Genomic DNA, 15894 nt, shown 5'->3' on the forward strand with positions numbered 1-15894 from the left:
CTTACTTGCTTGGGTAAATAAAGGTTATAGAAATGTAAAAAAAAAATATATATATATATATCTTTTTTTTGAAAACCGAGATATTTTCCGATATCACATTTTAATGCCAATATCGGCCAATAATATCAGACAACCCTAGTTAACAGTCTGTAGTGTGGTAGTGAAAGGGTTAACGGTCTGTAGTGTGGTAGTGAAAGGGTTACATCGACAATTAAAATCTTTTCAAACTTAAATGTGTTTACAGTATTTTGCGTCCATCGATCGTTAGCACATATTTGAATTTTCAATAGAAAAGAAACAAAAAATATAATGCAATTAACAACACCAGCCAGAAAAGGGCCTTGGGTCGTATGTCTGCTCCTCTCTTAGTAAACACCTTTATATTGCAGCTTTTCCCCCGTCGCTCTGCAGTGCGGTGCGGTTACTGTTCCTACGTGTCCGTGGCCAAGCTTTGAGAAAAATGAACACTTCATTATTATGAACTTTCACACCAGGTTTATTTATCCAAAATGTGACAACAATAGTCAACGCTTTTATTTTCATTTTACTCTGAGCATAATGTCAGTTTTCGGGTTAAAAAAGAAAGAACGTGAACTATCGGGATGTTTTCTTCTTCGTTGGTTCCATGGTTGTGTTGCCCGCGGCTCATTCCGGTAACCCGCGGCCGGGCCGACCGGACGAGCCACCCGCGGTGTCGGTGGCAGAACGTTAAGAGTCTGTACAGAGAGAGGAGTCCTTTTACACCAGCAGGACGGCGTTGATGCATCCGTCGTTCTCTGGGTTATTCGTCACCTGGGCGTATTTACCTGGGGAATGAAAAGAGATTTTTAGTCACGACATTACCACAGTGTAACTGCCCAGAAATTCAAGATTCAAGAGATTTATTAGTGACATACATACACAAGTCATGTAGTGAAATGAAGGTGGCCATGCCCGCCTTGATTGTGCAAAAAAATATATACAAATAATAATAGAATAAAATAGATAGACATGATAAAAGGTACTAAGATAAAATACTATACAATGCCAAGCTTACAAATGAAAGGTTATGAGTCCTATATACACTACTATACAATATACAGTTATGCTATATGTAACTATACTATAAATAACTATACTACCCCGTATACAAAAACACACATTTATGTTTAAATTACATATATGATGACATATATGATTGCATTTTACAATATTTTATCAGCAATCGGTTTTATTGAATAAGTTGATGCAGATAAAAATGTCCATTCCATGGTTTTATTTGGTATTTCTAAACCAAATATGAATATTTATGTTAATCCTTAAATCTGTCTGCGGTACCTAATTCAACTGGACTCTGTGTTGATTGGCTACCAAGAACATTGTCATCCAGTACGGCTTCTGGTCTCAGCCTATCTTGCCATTAACCCTTTCACTGCCACACTACAGAAGGTTAACCCTTTAATATCACACTCGTAGTGTGATAGTAAAGGGTTAACCATCTGTGTATTGTCACAATGAAAGGGTTAAACCTTCTGTAGTGGCAGTGAAAGGGTTAATATAATTATTTCAAACTGGCTGTCCCACTATTGCCCGCTAGTAGATTCCACAGAAGAGATTAAGAGAAACTCTAGAGTATTTTAAACCTCTTCTGTGGAATCTACAAAATGGCATTTTTTTTGTGGCAATTTTATTTCATCACCGTTTGAAATGATTAGCATAGTAACAGATGCTAAAAGAAGTGCTCCATTTTAAACCACAAATAACATTCTTGCTGACAATCAGCAGTATTTGTAAGAAAGACAAAAGTCACATATATATATATATTAGGGCTGTCAAAATTAATGCTTTAACTTGAGATTAATAAAAATGATTTAAAGCATTAAAATAAATTAATCTAGATTAATCTATGGAATGAAAAATCTTCAATCTTAGCGCCGCGGATATAAGAAAGGTCTAGCTGAGTCAATGTTGAACATTTGTATTTCACAGGAGAGAAACTGTATTCAAAGAAAGCTATTAAAATAGTCTTTGAATCTAAATATACTTTCTTTGCGTTGATTTTACATTAATTCCATGATTTTACTACAAGTAAATATCTGTTACAAGCTTCGGTCTTAAGTAGAAAAATGCTATTTTTAATCTAGATTAATTACAGAAAATTGAGAGATTAATTAGTTAAATTGTTTTAATCTATTGACAGCACTAATATATATATATATATAGGTCCAAAATCACCTAACCATTTATTTTTTATTAACACTCACCCCAGATGACCTTTCCTCCTTGCGTGACTAAGCCCAGCTCGCTGACGTTGACCTCTATGATGGTTCCCTTGGTGATGACCCCCAGGGTGGTGTAGAGGGGCGACGAGGGGTTCTTCTTCACCCCCAGGATGGGCAGGCAGAAGGTGGCCTTCAGCTCCGGGTGGGTCACGTGGGCCTTCTTGAAACGCAAACCCTGAGAGAGGAGGAGGAGGGGAGAACCTCACGTTGGTTGGGTGTTCAGACACAGTTGCATCAGAAAATGTATAATGGATATACAGGTGCAGCGCAATAAATTTTAATAGTGGAAAAGTCAATATATTTCACTGTATTGATGCAGTAATTTGTGCAAAAGGAGCCCCAACCAAGTACCGACATTTTCTTTCAAACTTTCTGAGATACAGAAATTTGGGCTTTCATGAGCTGTAAGCCATAATCATCTAAATTAAAACAAATAAAGGCTTGTTGAAATATTTCACTGTGTGTAATGAATCTATAATCTATGAGAGTTTAGCTTTTTTTTTGTATTTTATTTTTTTATTATTTTTTTAAACAAACGCATAAACAAACATGACAACACACGATTAGATATACAAGCATTGTAAAACAGTGTACATCAGTTAACTCATCGTTTGGATAAATGTCTTATACAAGATATACCCCTAATACCTGCTATCTATTCCCCTACACACATATGCTCCTACTCGCACCCCCCGCCCTGGACCCCCCCATGGATAATCCATCCATTATCCTTCGCTCCTAACCAAACACTACCATTAAATGCTAGCTTTTATTCTCTTCACCACTTCTAACCACATTGTCAATTTGGATTCATTGAGACCCAAAATTCTTGCTGTAGATATTTCTAGATAAATCACATCGAGATATGTAAGAATCCAGACCTTTCGGCACATTTTTCCCGGTTGAAACTATCGTGGTGATGCTATCAGTTTTTTAGCCACTGTAATACCAGCTAAAACCAATCTCTTTTGTTGTATAGGTACTGCATATTCAAAAACATCATTCAGCAGTAATATAGATGGGTGTACAGGTATATTCAGAATTAAGAGATTTGATAATTGCTGGGTCACTTCTTCCCAGAATATCTTAACTGGTGGGCAGTCCCAATACATGTGCATAAATGTCCCCTCGTCCCCATTTGTACATAAGGAGCATTTGGAGTCTTGTTTAAGACCCATTCTGTTCAGTCTTATAGGAGTCAAGTATGTCCTATGAATATAGTTAAGATTGATTTGTTGATGGTCCGGGTTCCTTGATGCAAGTCGAACATTTGCCCAGGCTTCTTGCCAATCAAAATCTTTTTCTAGGTCTGGTATATCCCTCCTCCAAACAGAGTCTAGGTGGAGGGTTTCATACGAAGCCGTTAGTAATTGATGATAAAAATCTGATACAAAACCTCTCGATGTCTCTCTTTCATAGAAACATTTGTGGTATCTGTGGTGTGCAATTGTTGTCTTTAATGGAACACCGTGAGTCTTCAAACATAATAATTGTGCGTAAAAAAGAAATGTGGAACCGGTGAGATTAAACTTTTTTTCTATTTCATCATAGCTACAAATACCCTGTTTGTTGAAAACATCTCCTAATGTATGTATGCCTTGCTTTTCCCATTTAGGGAATCTTATAGGTAGTTTTCTAATCAGGAGTGCATTGTTATTGAATAAGGGAGTATGATTATGCCATTTATGTGGATTCGAATATTTTTTTTGTGTTTCACGCCATATCCGGATCGCATGTGTAATTATGGGGCCAAATTTCAGTTCGCATTGCTTAATTGATATTTTGGTGTATACTATGTCCTGCAGTCTCTGTGGTGCTACTATATTTACTTCTAAATTTCTCCAGGATACTGATGCTTGGGGTTCAAACCAGGTTGTCAGTGGTGGAGAGTTTAGCTTTTTGAATTGAATTACTGAAATAAAAATAACTTTCCCACGATATTCTAATTTATTGAGCTGCACCTGTAATTCTTCCTTCGCATTATGTAAACAATGATGTATAGTCAGGGTACCTGCTGGGTATTTAACCCTTTCACTGCCACACTACAGAAGGTTAACCCTTTACTATCACACTACCGACGGTTAGGTTAACCTGCTGTTGAGTGGCAGTGAAAGGGCCTTCTGTGTATTGTCGCAGTGAAAGGGTTAACCGCTTGGTAGTGCGGCAAGTTAAATGTAAAACTTTTGAATACCACTTAGAGCTAAATCTAATTTCACGACCATACGAGCAAAAAAGAAAACACACATAGCGACAGTGAACTGGCGGCTGCACTTGCGCATCAATTTAAATTCTTGTGCGTTCCATACAAGCTCTCGCCAGACGCACCAAGCTCCCGGTAGCCCCGCAAAAAAAGATTTAGTACCCGTGCAAATAAAACAAGACAATGATTGTTTCGTTCATCGCATAGGCTATTTAATTTTAGCCTATTTTAATACAATTCAAATAATCAAATTGTGCTTAGAGGGAATTATTTTCACCGGACATTATGACCGGAGATTAAATATGTCGGACTTCAACAGATTTTGCCGGTCAAATACCAGTAATTACCAGCTAACGGAAACCCTGGGCAGTACGATGCAGCCATGTGAACAGGTAAAATATGAGACATTGGCACAAACGCGCACCAAGTCGGCGGTCCTCTTCAAGATTCAAGAGATTTATTTGTCACGTACATACACAAGACATTAGGGGTACACAGAAGCCACGTTTTCTTTTATTTTTTATAATTATTATAATATATTTATGATAATTATTATAATTATTAAATAGAATAATTTTCTATAGGCTTGCCGTGGTAGTCAGTGATACTGGTGTCATTCTGTGTTCAGGCATCAACTTGCCTACTTCCCCTTTAACAATTTATCCTTGATTGTGTCCTGTATGATAGGGTGGGTTGGCCTTCTCTTGCAGAAAGGCGCAACAAACACTGGTATTTATTTATTTTTAAAGCCCTTATTGGTAAACAACCTGTTTATATCTCCTCACTGTTAGATTGGAATATTGGAACCTATTCAACTCGATCGAATGACTGGATGGTTCTTAGGGTTCCTCAGATTTGTTCTGAGCTAGGGAAGTCAGCCTTTTCCTTTGATGCCTCTAACTCATGGAATGTCCTTCAACTCACGCTAAAATTGGAGGTTCTCCCTTCCCTTGGAATGTTTAAATGTATGATTTCAGACCATTGTGTGACTACCTGTAACTGTTTTAATTGATATTTTAAAATTATTTTTAAACGTTTTTTTTTTTTTTTTTTTTACTGTTTAAATTTCTGTGAATATTGTTTTTATTATGTACTGTACAATCATCGTTTCTGTAAATGAGGGAAACCTCAGATGCTTACGATTTTAAATAAAGGTTGAAAAAGTTTCAGTTTCACTTCTAGAGAGAATTTAACTTCACGAGACTGAATACTAGAGAACAGATGCCATGTTACAACAACGGCAAAGGATTCAACTGGAGAGGAGCTCAGAGAGTCCTGAAAAGTATGTTTCTTTTTATTTTATTTGATCAGCTGTGCCTGTGAGAGTCCGGCGGGGGAGAATAGAATGTTGGTGTGTTTGTTGGCGACGCAACACATGTGTGTGTCTTTCTATTGGTTTCATTTGGTTGACATTATTGGGCGAACAAGAAAACGAAAGAAAACTAACATTGTAATGACCCTGCAGCTGTTCCAATGTAATTGTGCCTTCCTCCATGCACTTTTGCCCGCTCTGAAGTCGGACTCGATGTGCCCGGCCACGCGCGCTGTTCTCGCACGGAACATGAGTGCCTGCCTGCATGCATGACTGGTGTGTTTGCGCTGTGAGGCGTATTCTTCGTATGGCTGCACGTACCGCACCGTGACGTCCGTACCGTAAATTCGAATATACATACCGTTACACCCCTACAAGACATGTAGTGAAATTAAGGTGGCCATACCCGCCTCGATTGTGCAAAAATACAAAAATAGAATAAAATAAAAATGGTAAAAAGTTATAAGAATAAAATACAACGCTAAGCTTAAGAATTATGGTAAAGTACTATATACAATAATTATACTAATGTACAGTTATGTTTCTTAAAGTGAAATTTTTTGTAGTGTGTGTGTGAGAGTGCAAGTGAGGATGTGGTGTGTGTGTGTGTGAGAGTGCAAGTGAGGATGTGTGGTGTGTGTGTTCATGTGTGCGTGTGTGTGGAGAGACCAGTGATCAGATCGTACCATGGGTCTGATGAAGCGCTCGTACTTGGGAGGCTTGCGGGTGAAGCCGTCGCCGACGAAGCACACTTTGGTGACCATCCTCTTCCAGGCCTTCTTCTGCCTTTTGCCCGTCTTGATCACCTTCAGCACCTCCGTCTCGCCCTGCGCACGCACTTTGGGCAGGGGCACCTCCCATTTACCCTGAGGAAAGGAAGCGGGATAAGATTTACACAACCTGTATTAACAGCAATCTAAACACTAGGGCTGACCGTCGATTTTTTTTGGCATTCGAAGCTTCAGGGTCGAGATTCGGTTTTAAGCTTAGAGATAAAAAAAAAAAAAAATATATATATATATATACATTTTTTTCTTTTCTTTTTTTAATGTTGTGGGACTCGTACAATACATAACTTTGTTCAACTTTGTCAGTGCTGTAAAGTATAAACCTTTTTAAATCTTAGACAAACGAAACACTTTGCTTTCATGAAATATTGTAAGCCGTCATTTGAGGCTTTATAAAAGCAGCACAATGAACACAAATCTGTCCGACCTCATCTTAAATAACAAACAGCATTGCTTGTTGTAATTAACAAAGAGGGGCAGATATATTCAAATTTTATTTTCATATTCGAATCCCATGCCCATCGAACGAAGCATTTAAGACGGCCCTAAAGATTAGAACCCTTTACGGAACCGTATTAGCAGGGGAACCTCCCATTTACCCCGAGGAAAGGAAGCAGGAGAGATTTACACAACCTGTATCGGCAGCAATCTAAACACCATTTGCATAGACCTACATCATACAGCCATTGAATGAACAATCTGTTGATCACATTATTCTGTACTGTAGTACTATTTACATTTTGGGGCCACAGGAAGTCTTAAAATGGGTGGCATTCCCCCATTGCAAGGGAAAATGCCACAGAAGAGAATAGAAGTACGTCATTGAATTGAGGGAAATTCAGCACTACAGATCGCTCACAATAAACATTTAGGTAGTCGAAAATCTAAAATAAGAATAAAAATACAGTAAGATGTACAATAAAAATGTAAAAGTAGATGTAAAGTGTCCAGGATGGCCGCTCAGCAACACAACATGGAGTCAGTGATACTCACAGCCTTCTCTTTCCTCTTCTGCTTGATCATGTTGGAGAGGACCTTGGCGCGGTTCTGTCCCTCTCGGTCCAGCAGGTAGGCCGGCACCGCCCCTTCCGGCGTCTTGTCATCGCTCTTCTGCTTGGTCCTCCTCTGTTCGTGCATTTTAATGCTGCAAAAGATCAAGCGCAAATCAAAAACGCATGCATGGTCAAAATAATCTTTCGTTTTATTAAGTGAGGCGTGCTCTAATGGACTTAAAAGTTGAAAAAGAGGGCGGCTAAGTGGCGCAGTGGGCAAGGCGCTCGCCACTAGTGCAGGAGATGCTGGGTTCGAGCCCAGCTCTCGGCATTGCTACCAGCTTGGCTGGTCGTTCATACTAACACAATTGGCAGTGTTAGGGGTGGGAAAGCTGGTGGGTCCTGGTCGTTGTAAACAGCGACTCCTACAGTTCGGTTGGGGCGCCTGCTCAGCGAGGAAAGGATCTAAGGGGGGTAGTGTGATCCTTCCACACGTTACACTCTCTCAGTGAGAGTCCGCGCTGCCAGGTGAAAAGAAGCGGTTGATTGGCTACACATGTGTCGGAGGAAGCACGTGATAGTCTCCGCCCTCCCAGACCGACCGTAGGGGGTAAGTGCGCAGCGACCAGGAAGGGGATTGGGAATTGGCATAACGACTAACATTGGGATGGGAGAAAAACGGAGGGAAAAGGAGGGGGAAAAAGATCAAACTATTTTTTTTTATTGAAAAAGAGTAATACCGTATTGGTCCAAATAGAAGACGAGCCTGATCAAGACAAATTTAGGGAAAAATTCTTTTTTGAAGACCAAATCTTGTTTTTATAAAGAAGACCGGTCGGGGCAGAGACCTGGAGACTAGCTGTAGCGGACAGAGACCTGGAGACTAGCTGTAGAGGACAGAGACCTGGAGACTAGCTGTAGAGGACAGAGACCTGGAGACTAGCTGTAGAGGACAGAGACCTGGAGACTAGCTGTAGCGGACAGAGACCTGGAGACTAGCTGTAGCGGACAGAGACCTGGAGACTAGCTGTAGAGGACAGAGACCTGGAGACTAGCTGTAGAGGACAGAGACCTGGAGACTAGCTGTAGAGGACAGAGACTAGCTGTAGAGGACAGAGCCCTGGAGACTAGCTGTAGAGGACAGAGACCTGGAGACTAGCTGTAGAGGACAGAGACCTGGAGACTAGCTGTAGAGGACAGAGCCCTGGAGACTAGCTGTAGAGGACAGAGACCTGGAGACTAGCTGTAGAGGACAGAGACCTGGAGACTAGCTGTAGAGGACAGAGACCTGGAGACTAGCTGTAGAGGACAGAGACCTAGAGACTAGCTGTAGAGGACAGAGACCTGGAGACTAGCTGTAGAGGACAGAGACCTGGAGACTAGCTGTAGAGGACAGAGCCCTGGAGACTAGCTGTAGAGGACAGAGACCTGGAGACTAGCTGTAGAGGACAGAGCCCTGGAGACTAGCTGTAGAGGACAGAGACCTGGAGACTAGCTGTAGGAGACAGAGACCTGGAGACTAGCTGTAGAGGACAGAGACCTGGAGACTAGCTGTAGAGGACAGAGACCTGGAGACTAGCTGTAGAGGACAGAGACCTGGAGACTAGCTGTAGAGGACAGAGACCTGGAGACTAGCTGTAGAGGACAGAGACCTGGAGACTAGCTGTAGAGGACAGAGACCTGGAGACTAGCTGTAGAGGACAGAGACCTGGAGACTAGCTGTAGAGGACAGAGACCTGGAGACTAGCTGTAGAGGACAGAGACCTGGAGACTAGCTGTAGAGGACAGAGACCTGGAGACTAGCTGTAGAGGACAGAGACCTGGAGACTAGCTGTAGAGGACAGAGACCTAGAGACTAGCTGTAGAGGACAGAGCCCTGGAGACTAGCTGTAGGGGACAGAGACTAGCTGTAGAGGACAGAGACTAGCTGTAGAGGACAGAGACCTGGAGACTAGCTGTAGAGGACAGAGACCTGGAGACTAGCTGTAGAGGACAGAGACCTGGAGACTAGCTGTAGAGGACAGAGACCTGGAGACTAGCTGTAGAGGACAGAGACCTGGAGACTAGCTGTAGAGGACAGAGACCTGGAGACTAGCTGTAGAGGACAGAGACCTGGAGACTAGCTGTAGAGGACAGAGACCTGGAGACTAGCTGTAGAGGACAGAGCCCTGGAGACTAGCTGTAGAGGACAGAGACCTGGAGACTAGCTGTAGAGGACAGAGACCTGGAGACTAGCTGTAGAGGACAGAGACTAGCTGTAGAGGACAGAGACCTGGAGACTAGCTGTAGAGGACAGAGACCTGGAGACTAGCTGTAGAGGACAGAGACTAGCTGTAGAGGACAGAGACCTGGAGACTAGCTGTAGAGGACAGAGACCTAGAGACTAGCTGTAGAGGACAGAGACCTGGAGACTAGCTGTAGAGGACAGAGCCCTGGAGACTAGCTGTAGAGGACAGAGACCTGGAGACTAGCTGTAGAGGACAGAGACCTGGAGACTAGCTGTAGAGGACAGAGACCTGGAGACTAGCTGTAGGAGAGAGCCCTGGAGACTAGCTGTAGGGGACAGAGACCTGGAGACTAGCTGTAGAGGACAGAGACCTGGAGACTAGCTGTAGGAGACAGAGACCTGGAGACTAGCTGTAGAGGACAGAGACCTGGAGACTAGCTGTAGAGGACAGAGCCCTGGAGACTAGCTGTAGAGGACAGAGCCCTGGAGACTAGCTGTAGAGGACAGAGACCTGGAGACTAGCTGTAGAGGACAGAGACCTGGAGACTAGCTGTAGAGGACAGAGACCTGGAGACTAGCTGTAGAGGACAGAGACCTGGAGACTAGCTGTAGAGGACAGAGACCTGGAGACTAGCTGTAGAGGACAGAGACCTGGAGACTAGCTGTAGAGGACAGAGACCTGGAGACTAGCTGTAGGAGACAGAGACCTGGAGACTAGCTGTAGAGGACAGAGACCTGGAGACTAGCTGTAGAGGACAGAGACCTGGAGACTAGCTGTAGGAGACAGAGACTAGCTGTAGGGGACAGAGACCTGGAGACTAGCTGTAGAGGACAGAGACCTGGAGACTAGCTGTAGAGGACAGAGACCTGGAGACTAGCTGTAGAGGACAGAGACCTGGAGACTAGCTGTAGAGGACAGAGCCCTGGAGACTAGCTGTAGAGGACAGAGACCTGGAGACTAGCTGTAGAGGACAGAGACCTGGAGACTAGCTGTAGAGGACAGAGCCCTGGAGACTAGCTGTAGAGGACAGAGACCTGGAGACTAGCTGTAGAGGACAGAGACCTGGAGACTAGCTGTAGAGGACAGAGCCCTGGAGACTAGCTGTAGAGGACAGAGACCTGGAGACTAGCTGTAGAGGACAGAGACCTGGAGACTAGCTGTAGAGGACAGAGACCTGGAGACTAGCTGTAGGGGACAGAGACCTGGAGACTAGCTGTAGAGGACAGAGACCTGGAGACTAGCTGTAGAGGACAGAGACCTGGAGACTAGCTGTAGAGGACAGAGACCTGGAGACTAGCTGTAGAGGACAGAGACCTGGAGACTAGCTGTAGAGGACAGAGACCTGGAGACTAGCTGTAGAGGACAGAGACCTGGAGACTAGCTGTAGAGGACAGAGACCTGGAGACTAGCTGTAGAGGACAGAGACCTGGAGACTAGCTGTAGAGGACAGAGACCTGGAGACTAGCTGTAGGGGACAGAGACCTGGAGACTAGCTGTAGAGGACAGAGACCTGGAGACTAGCTGTAGAGGACAGAGACCTGGAGACTAGCTGTAGAGGACAGAGACCTGGAGACTAGCTGTAGAGGACAGAGACCTGGAGACTAGCTGTAGAGGACAGAGACCTGGAGACTAGCTGTAGAGGACAGAGACCTGGAGACTAGCTGTAGAGGACAGAGACCTGGAGACTAGCTGTAGAGGACAGAGACCTGGAGACTAGCTGTAGAGGACAGAGACTAGCTGTAGAGGACAGAGCCCTGGAGACTAGCTGTAGAGGACAGAGACCTGGAGACTAGCTGTAGAGGACAGAGACCTGGAGACTAGCTGTAGAGGACAGAGACCTGGAGACTAGCTGTAGAGGACAGAGACTAGCTGTAGAGGACAGAGACCAGGAGACTAGCTGTAGAGGACAGAGACCTGGAGACTAGCTGTAGAGGACAGAGCCCTGGAGACTAGCTGTAGAGGACAGAGACTAGCTGTAGAGGACAGAGACCTGGAGACTAGCTGTAGAGGACAGAGACCTGGAGACTAGCTGTAGAGGACAGAGACCTGGAGACTAGCTGTAGAGGACAGAGACCTGGAGACTAGCTGTAGAGGACAGAGACCTGGAGACTAGCTGTAGAGGACAGAGACCTGGAGACTAGCTGTAGGAGACAGAGACCTGGAGACTAGCTGTAGAGGACAGAGACCTGGAGACTAGCTGTAGAGGACAGAGACCTGGAGACTAGCTGTAGGGGACAGAGACCTGGAGACTAGCTGTAGAGGACAGAGACCTGGAGACTAGCTGTAGAGGACAGAGACCTGGAGACTAGCTGTAGAGGACAGAGCCCTGGAGACTAGCTGTAGAGGACAGAGCCCTGGAGACTAGCTGTAGAGGACAGAGACCTGGAGACTAGCTGTAGAGGACAGAGACCTGGAGACTAGCTGTAGAGGACAGAGACCTGGAGACTAGCTGTAGAGGACAGAGACCTGGAGACTAGCTGTAGAGGACAGAGACCTGGAGACTAGCTGTAGAGGACAGAGACCTGGAGACTAGCTGTAGAGGACAGAGACCTGGAGACTAGCTGTAGAGGACAGAGCCCTGGAGACTAGCTGTAGAGGACAGAGACCTGGAGACTAGCTGTAGAGGACAGAGACCTGGAGACTAGCTGTAGGAGACAGAGACCTGGAGACTAGCTGTAGAGGACAGAGACCTGGAGACTAGCTGTAGAGGACAGAGACCTGGAGACTAGCTGTAGGGGACAGAGACCTGGAGACTAGCTGTAGAGGACAGAGCCCTGGAGACTAGCTGTAGAGGACAGAGACCTGGAGACTAGCTGTAGAGGACAGAGACCTGGAGACTAGCTGTAGAGGACAGAGACCTGGAGACTAGCTGTAGAGGACAGAGACCTGGAGACTAGCTGTAGGAGACAGAGACCTGGAGACTAGCTGTAGAGGACAGAGACCTGGAGACTAGCTGTAGAGGACAGAGACCTGGAGACTAGCTGTAGAGGACAGAGACCTGGAGACTAGCTGTAGGAGACAGAGACCTGGAGACTAGCTGTAGAGGACAGAGACCTGGAGACTAGCTGTAGGGGACAGAGACCTGGAGACTAGCTGTAGAGGACAGAGACCTGGAGACTAGCTGTAGAGGACAGAGCCCTGGAGACTAGCTGTAGAGGACAGAGACCTGGAGACTAGCTGTAGGAGACAGAGACCTGGAGACTAGCTGTAGAGGACAGAGCCCTGGAGACTAGCTGTAGAGGACAGAGCCCTGGAGACTAGCTGTAGAGGACAGAGCCCTGGAGACTAGCTGTAGAGGACAGAGACCTGGAGACTAGCTGTAGAGGACAGAGACCTGGAGACTAGCTGTAGAGGACAGAGACCTGGAGACTAGCTGTAGAGGACAGAGACCTGGAGACTAGCTGTAGGGGACAGAGACCTGGAGACTAGCTGTAGAGGACAGAGACCTGGAGACTAGCTGTAGAGGACAGAGACCTGGAGACTAGCTGTAGGGGACAGAGACCTGGAGACTAGCTGTAGAGGACAGAGCCCTGGAGACTAGCTGTTTAAAACAGACAGGGGGACTGGATTCTTTAATGACAGAATTCAGTCAGACCACGGTTTAATTAAGGATGCCAGGACGGCACTCACAACTGTACAGTTTAACAGGGGCATTGTTACTGCCAAGCCCAGGGGACAGAGCGCTCCCCGCTGGACGATGTGTGTGAATGAATGGGCGAATGTGAAGCATAAGTTGTAAATGATAAATGCAGTCCATTTACCATCATACCTATCAATTACAAATTATTCTATGGATTAGAGCAGGGGTGACGGGTTCTGCAACCCTTTTGATACAAAGTGCCTTATTTAAATGTTCGTTAACCTGGACACATTTAGCCATCATCCTTTTCTCATGTTTGGTTTCAAAATGGTGTTTAACACTCAATGTTCGGCAAAGAACAACAGACCGACCCTTCCGATTAGCTCTGACCCTGAAATATCCCTGGTAAGGTATATCAGTCAAACTACCATAAACAACAGTCTATGCAACTTGCCAACGGCTGTGAAAGAGGTAACTCGGCAGGGGGATGAGAGGACACTTTAACATTTCCAAAAAGGTTCCCCTCTTACACACACATTGGTTAAGATACCGCGTGACAGTGGTGGCACTCGTGCCTACGGTCGCTGACCCCTGGATGGGAGTGTAACTCTACTCACGTCTTCTTCATCTGGATCTTCTCGGAGTGCCTCTGCTTGTGGTACAGCTTGGCCTTCAGCCCGATCATCTTGCGGGCCTTGTGGGAGCGCTCGTGGGCCTCACGGCTCTCCTTCTTGCGCTTCCTCTCATGGTGGTCCAGGCGCTGGCCGTGCCGCTTGCGGTGCAACTCGATGTGCTCGTTCTGAGGCTGCGGGCGACAAGACGAGGGCGGGTTGAGATTCGATCACCGAACGCGTGTCGAGAGTATTCATCTGTTAAACACTCGTTTTCCGTGGGATTTTTTTTATAAACTTTGGACCTGTACTACATAAGACTTCAGGCTATGGAACCGTTATGTTTTCCAGCTCCTACCTCTCAGCTGGAACTTAAAAACAGGCATCTGGCAACCAGTAAAAAAAAGGTTTAAAAAAAAAAAAAAGGAGCAAATATTTTATTTCAGTGTGTTCATACCTTTGTTTCTCTATTTCATTAGCACTCACAAGGTGATTTTTCTTTATTGTGTAAGAAACTTCAGAATGTTACCTTGTGCAAAATGTGGGGTAAGCTTAAGGGGTTAATACAACAGCAGATGTCAAATATCAACTGTATTGTATTTGCTGTATTTTGTGGATGTAAAATGTTTATTTTCATTGGCGATGTTTGGAAACATTGGGAGTCAAATGTATCTAGGGGCTATATTCTGCTTTATAATGGGGCGACAGTGGATCGGGAGGTAGAGCAGTCGTCTGGTAATCCGAAGGTTCTCGGTTCGATTCCCGCTCCTCCTGGGGCAGCGTGTCAAAGTGTCTTTGAGCAAGACACTTAACCCCTCGTTGCTCCTGGTGAGCAGATCGGCACCTTGCATGGTGTGTGAGTGAAGGGTAAAATGGGTAAATGTGAGGAACAAATTGTAAAGCGTTTTGGATAAAAGCTGCTATATAAATGCAGCCATTTACCATTTTATAATGGGTTATGTAAATTCCAAAACCTTATTTTCCATTGACAGATCAAAGCTCTTCTAGAATATATGTAAATATACTCTACATTAATATGGTGAAAATATATTTACTGGAATAGGGGGACCCTGATGTAACAAGACGACATTCTTTCTCTGGTCTGCATCCCCCTAACAATTGTGTGTATTGAGCCATACTGTATATTGTACCCATTCTGCAATCTGTTCATAAAAATGTCTTCAATCAATCAATCAATCCATCATTTTCTTGGGCTGTGGACTAGACAACTCGTTTTTTTTTTTTATCTGAAGAGATTAACGTAATTACAAATCACAACCACGTGTAACGTGGTTTATGGTTTACACAAATACAATAAAAACGATCAGGTAAAGTAATCGGGAAACATAGTTAAGAGTTTAGTGTTTTATAAACAAACAGCTCAGGGACAGCCGAGCAGCACGTGACGTCACTGAACCACATGTAGGGTTAGCTCTTTATGCTAGTATGTTCAACTGCCCTTTTTAAGCGCATTTAATGGAACAAATGATGCTGGTTTCTTACCATGTTGTGTCTTGGAGGTTACGTGTTACAGTAAAAAAGATATATCGGGTGGAATATGTCGGGTAAGATGTGGATTTGTCCGTCTTTTCTTCCCCGAGGCTCGGGTCTGAGGTGTTGTTTTCCCGGAGCCGCTGCTCAAAAAGGACGCGCTGACGTCATAGAACCGCGTCGAACGGTCCGTTCATTCAATGTCACCGGCTCTGCACATAAACCCTTGTAGCGATGTGTCCGAGTGTCCTCGTGAGCCATGACGTTGTCTCAAAATACAGACACAAGTCACAAAATAATTTATATTATATCTCATATGTATTTATCTGTCAAAGTAATAATGTTTCTTTGTGTATTATGTAGATACGTCTTATTTTATACACATGGAACTGTGAGTACGATTTGCAACATGTTCTCGGGGGACGTATTTT

At 44.4% G+C, this 15894-nt stretch overlaps 1 protein-coding gene across 1 annotated transcript; it reads right to left on the bottom strand.

Moving 5' to 3' along the window:
* Positions 1-361: 361 nt before the first annotated feature.
* nsa2 (NSA2 ribosome biogenesis homolog) lies at positions 362-15617 on the bottom strand. The gene is made up of 6 exons (XM_084325345.1): positions 15476-15617; positions 13979-14166; positions 7555-7705; positions 6460-6639; positions 2244-2436; positions 362-806 (listed from the first exon to the last, which is right to left on the bottom strand). Exons 1-6 carry the CDS (start codon positions 15476-15478, stop codon positions 739-741), a joined length of 783 nt encoding a protein of 260 aa, XP_084181471.1. The 5' UTR covers positions 15479-15617; the 3' UTR covers positions 362-738.
* Positions 15618-15894: the final 277 nt, after the last annotated feature.

This window comes from Notolepis coatsorum, assembly GCF_963971535.1.
Source record: "Notolepis coatsorum genome assembly, chromosome: 11".
NCBI classification, from domain to species: Eukaryota; Metazoa; Chordata; class Actinopteri; order Aulopiformes; family Paralepididae; genus Notolepis; species Notolepis coatsorum.

Coding starts and splice junctions, on each gene's coding strand:
- nsa2 (XM_084325345.1), bottom strand. Junction 6,640..7,554: donor AGAAGAGGAAAGAGAAGGCT/GTGAGTATCACT, acceptor TCCTTTCCTCAG/GGTAAATGGGAGGTGCCCCT. Junction 807..2,243: donor AGGAGGAAAGGTCATCTGGG/GTGAGTGTTAAT, acceptor TTCATTCCCCAG/GTAAATACGCCCAGGTGACG.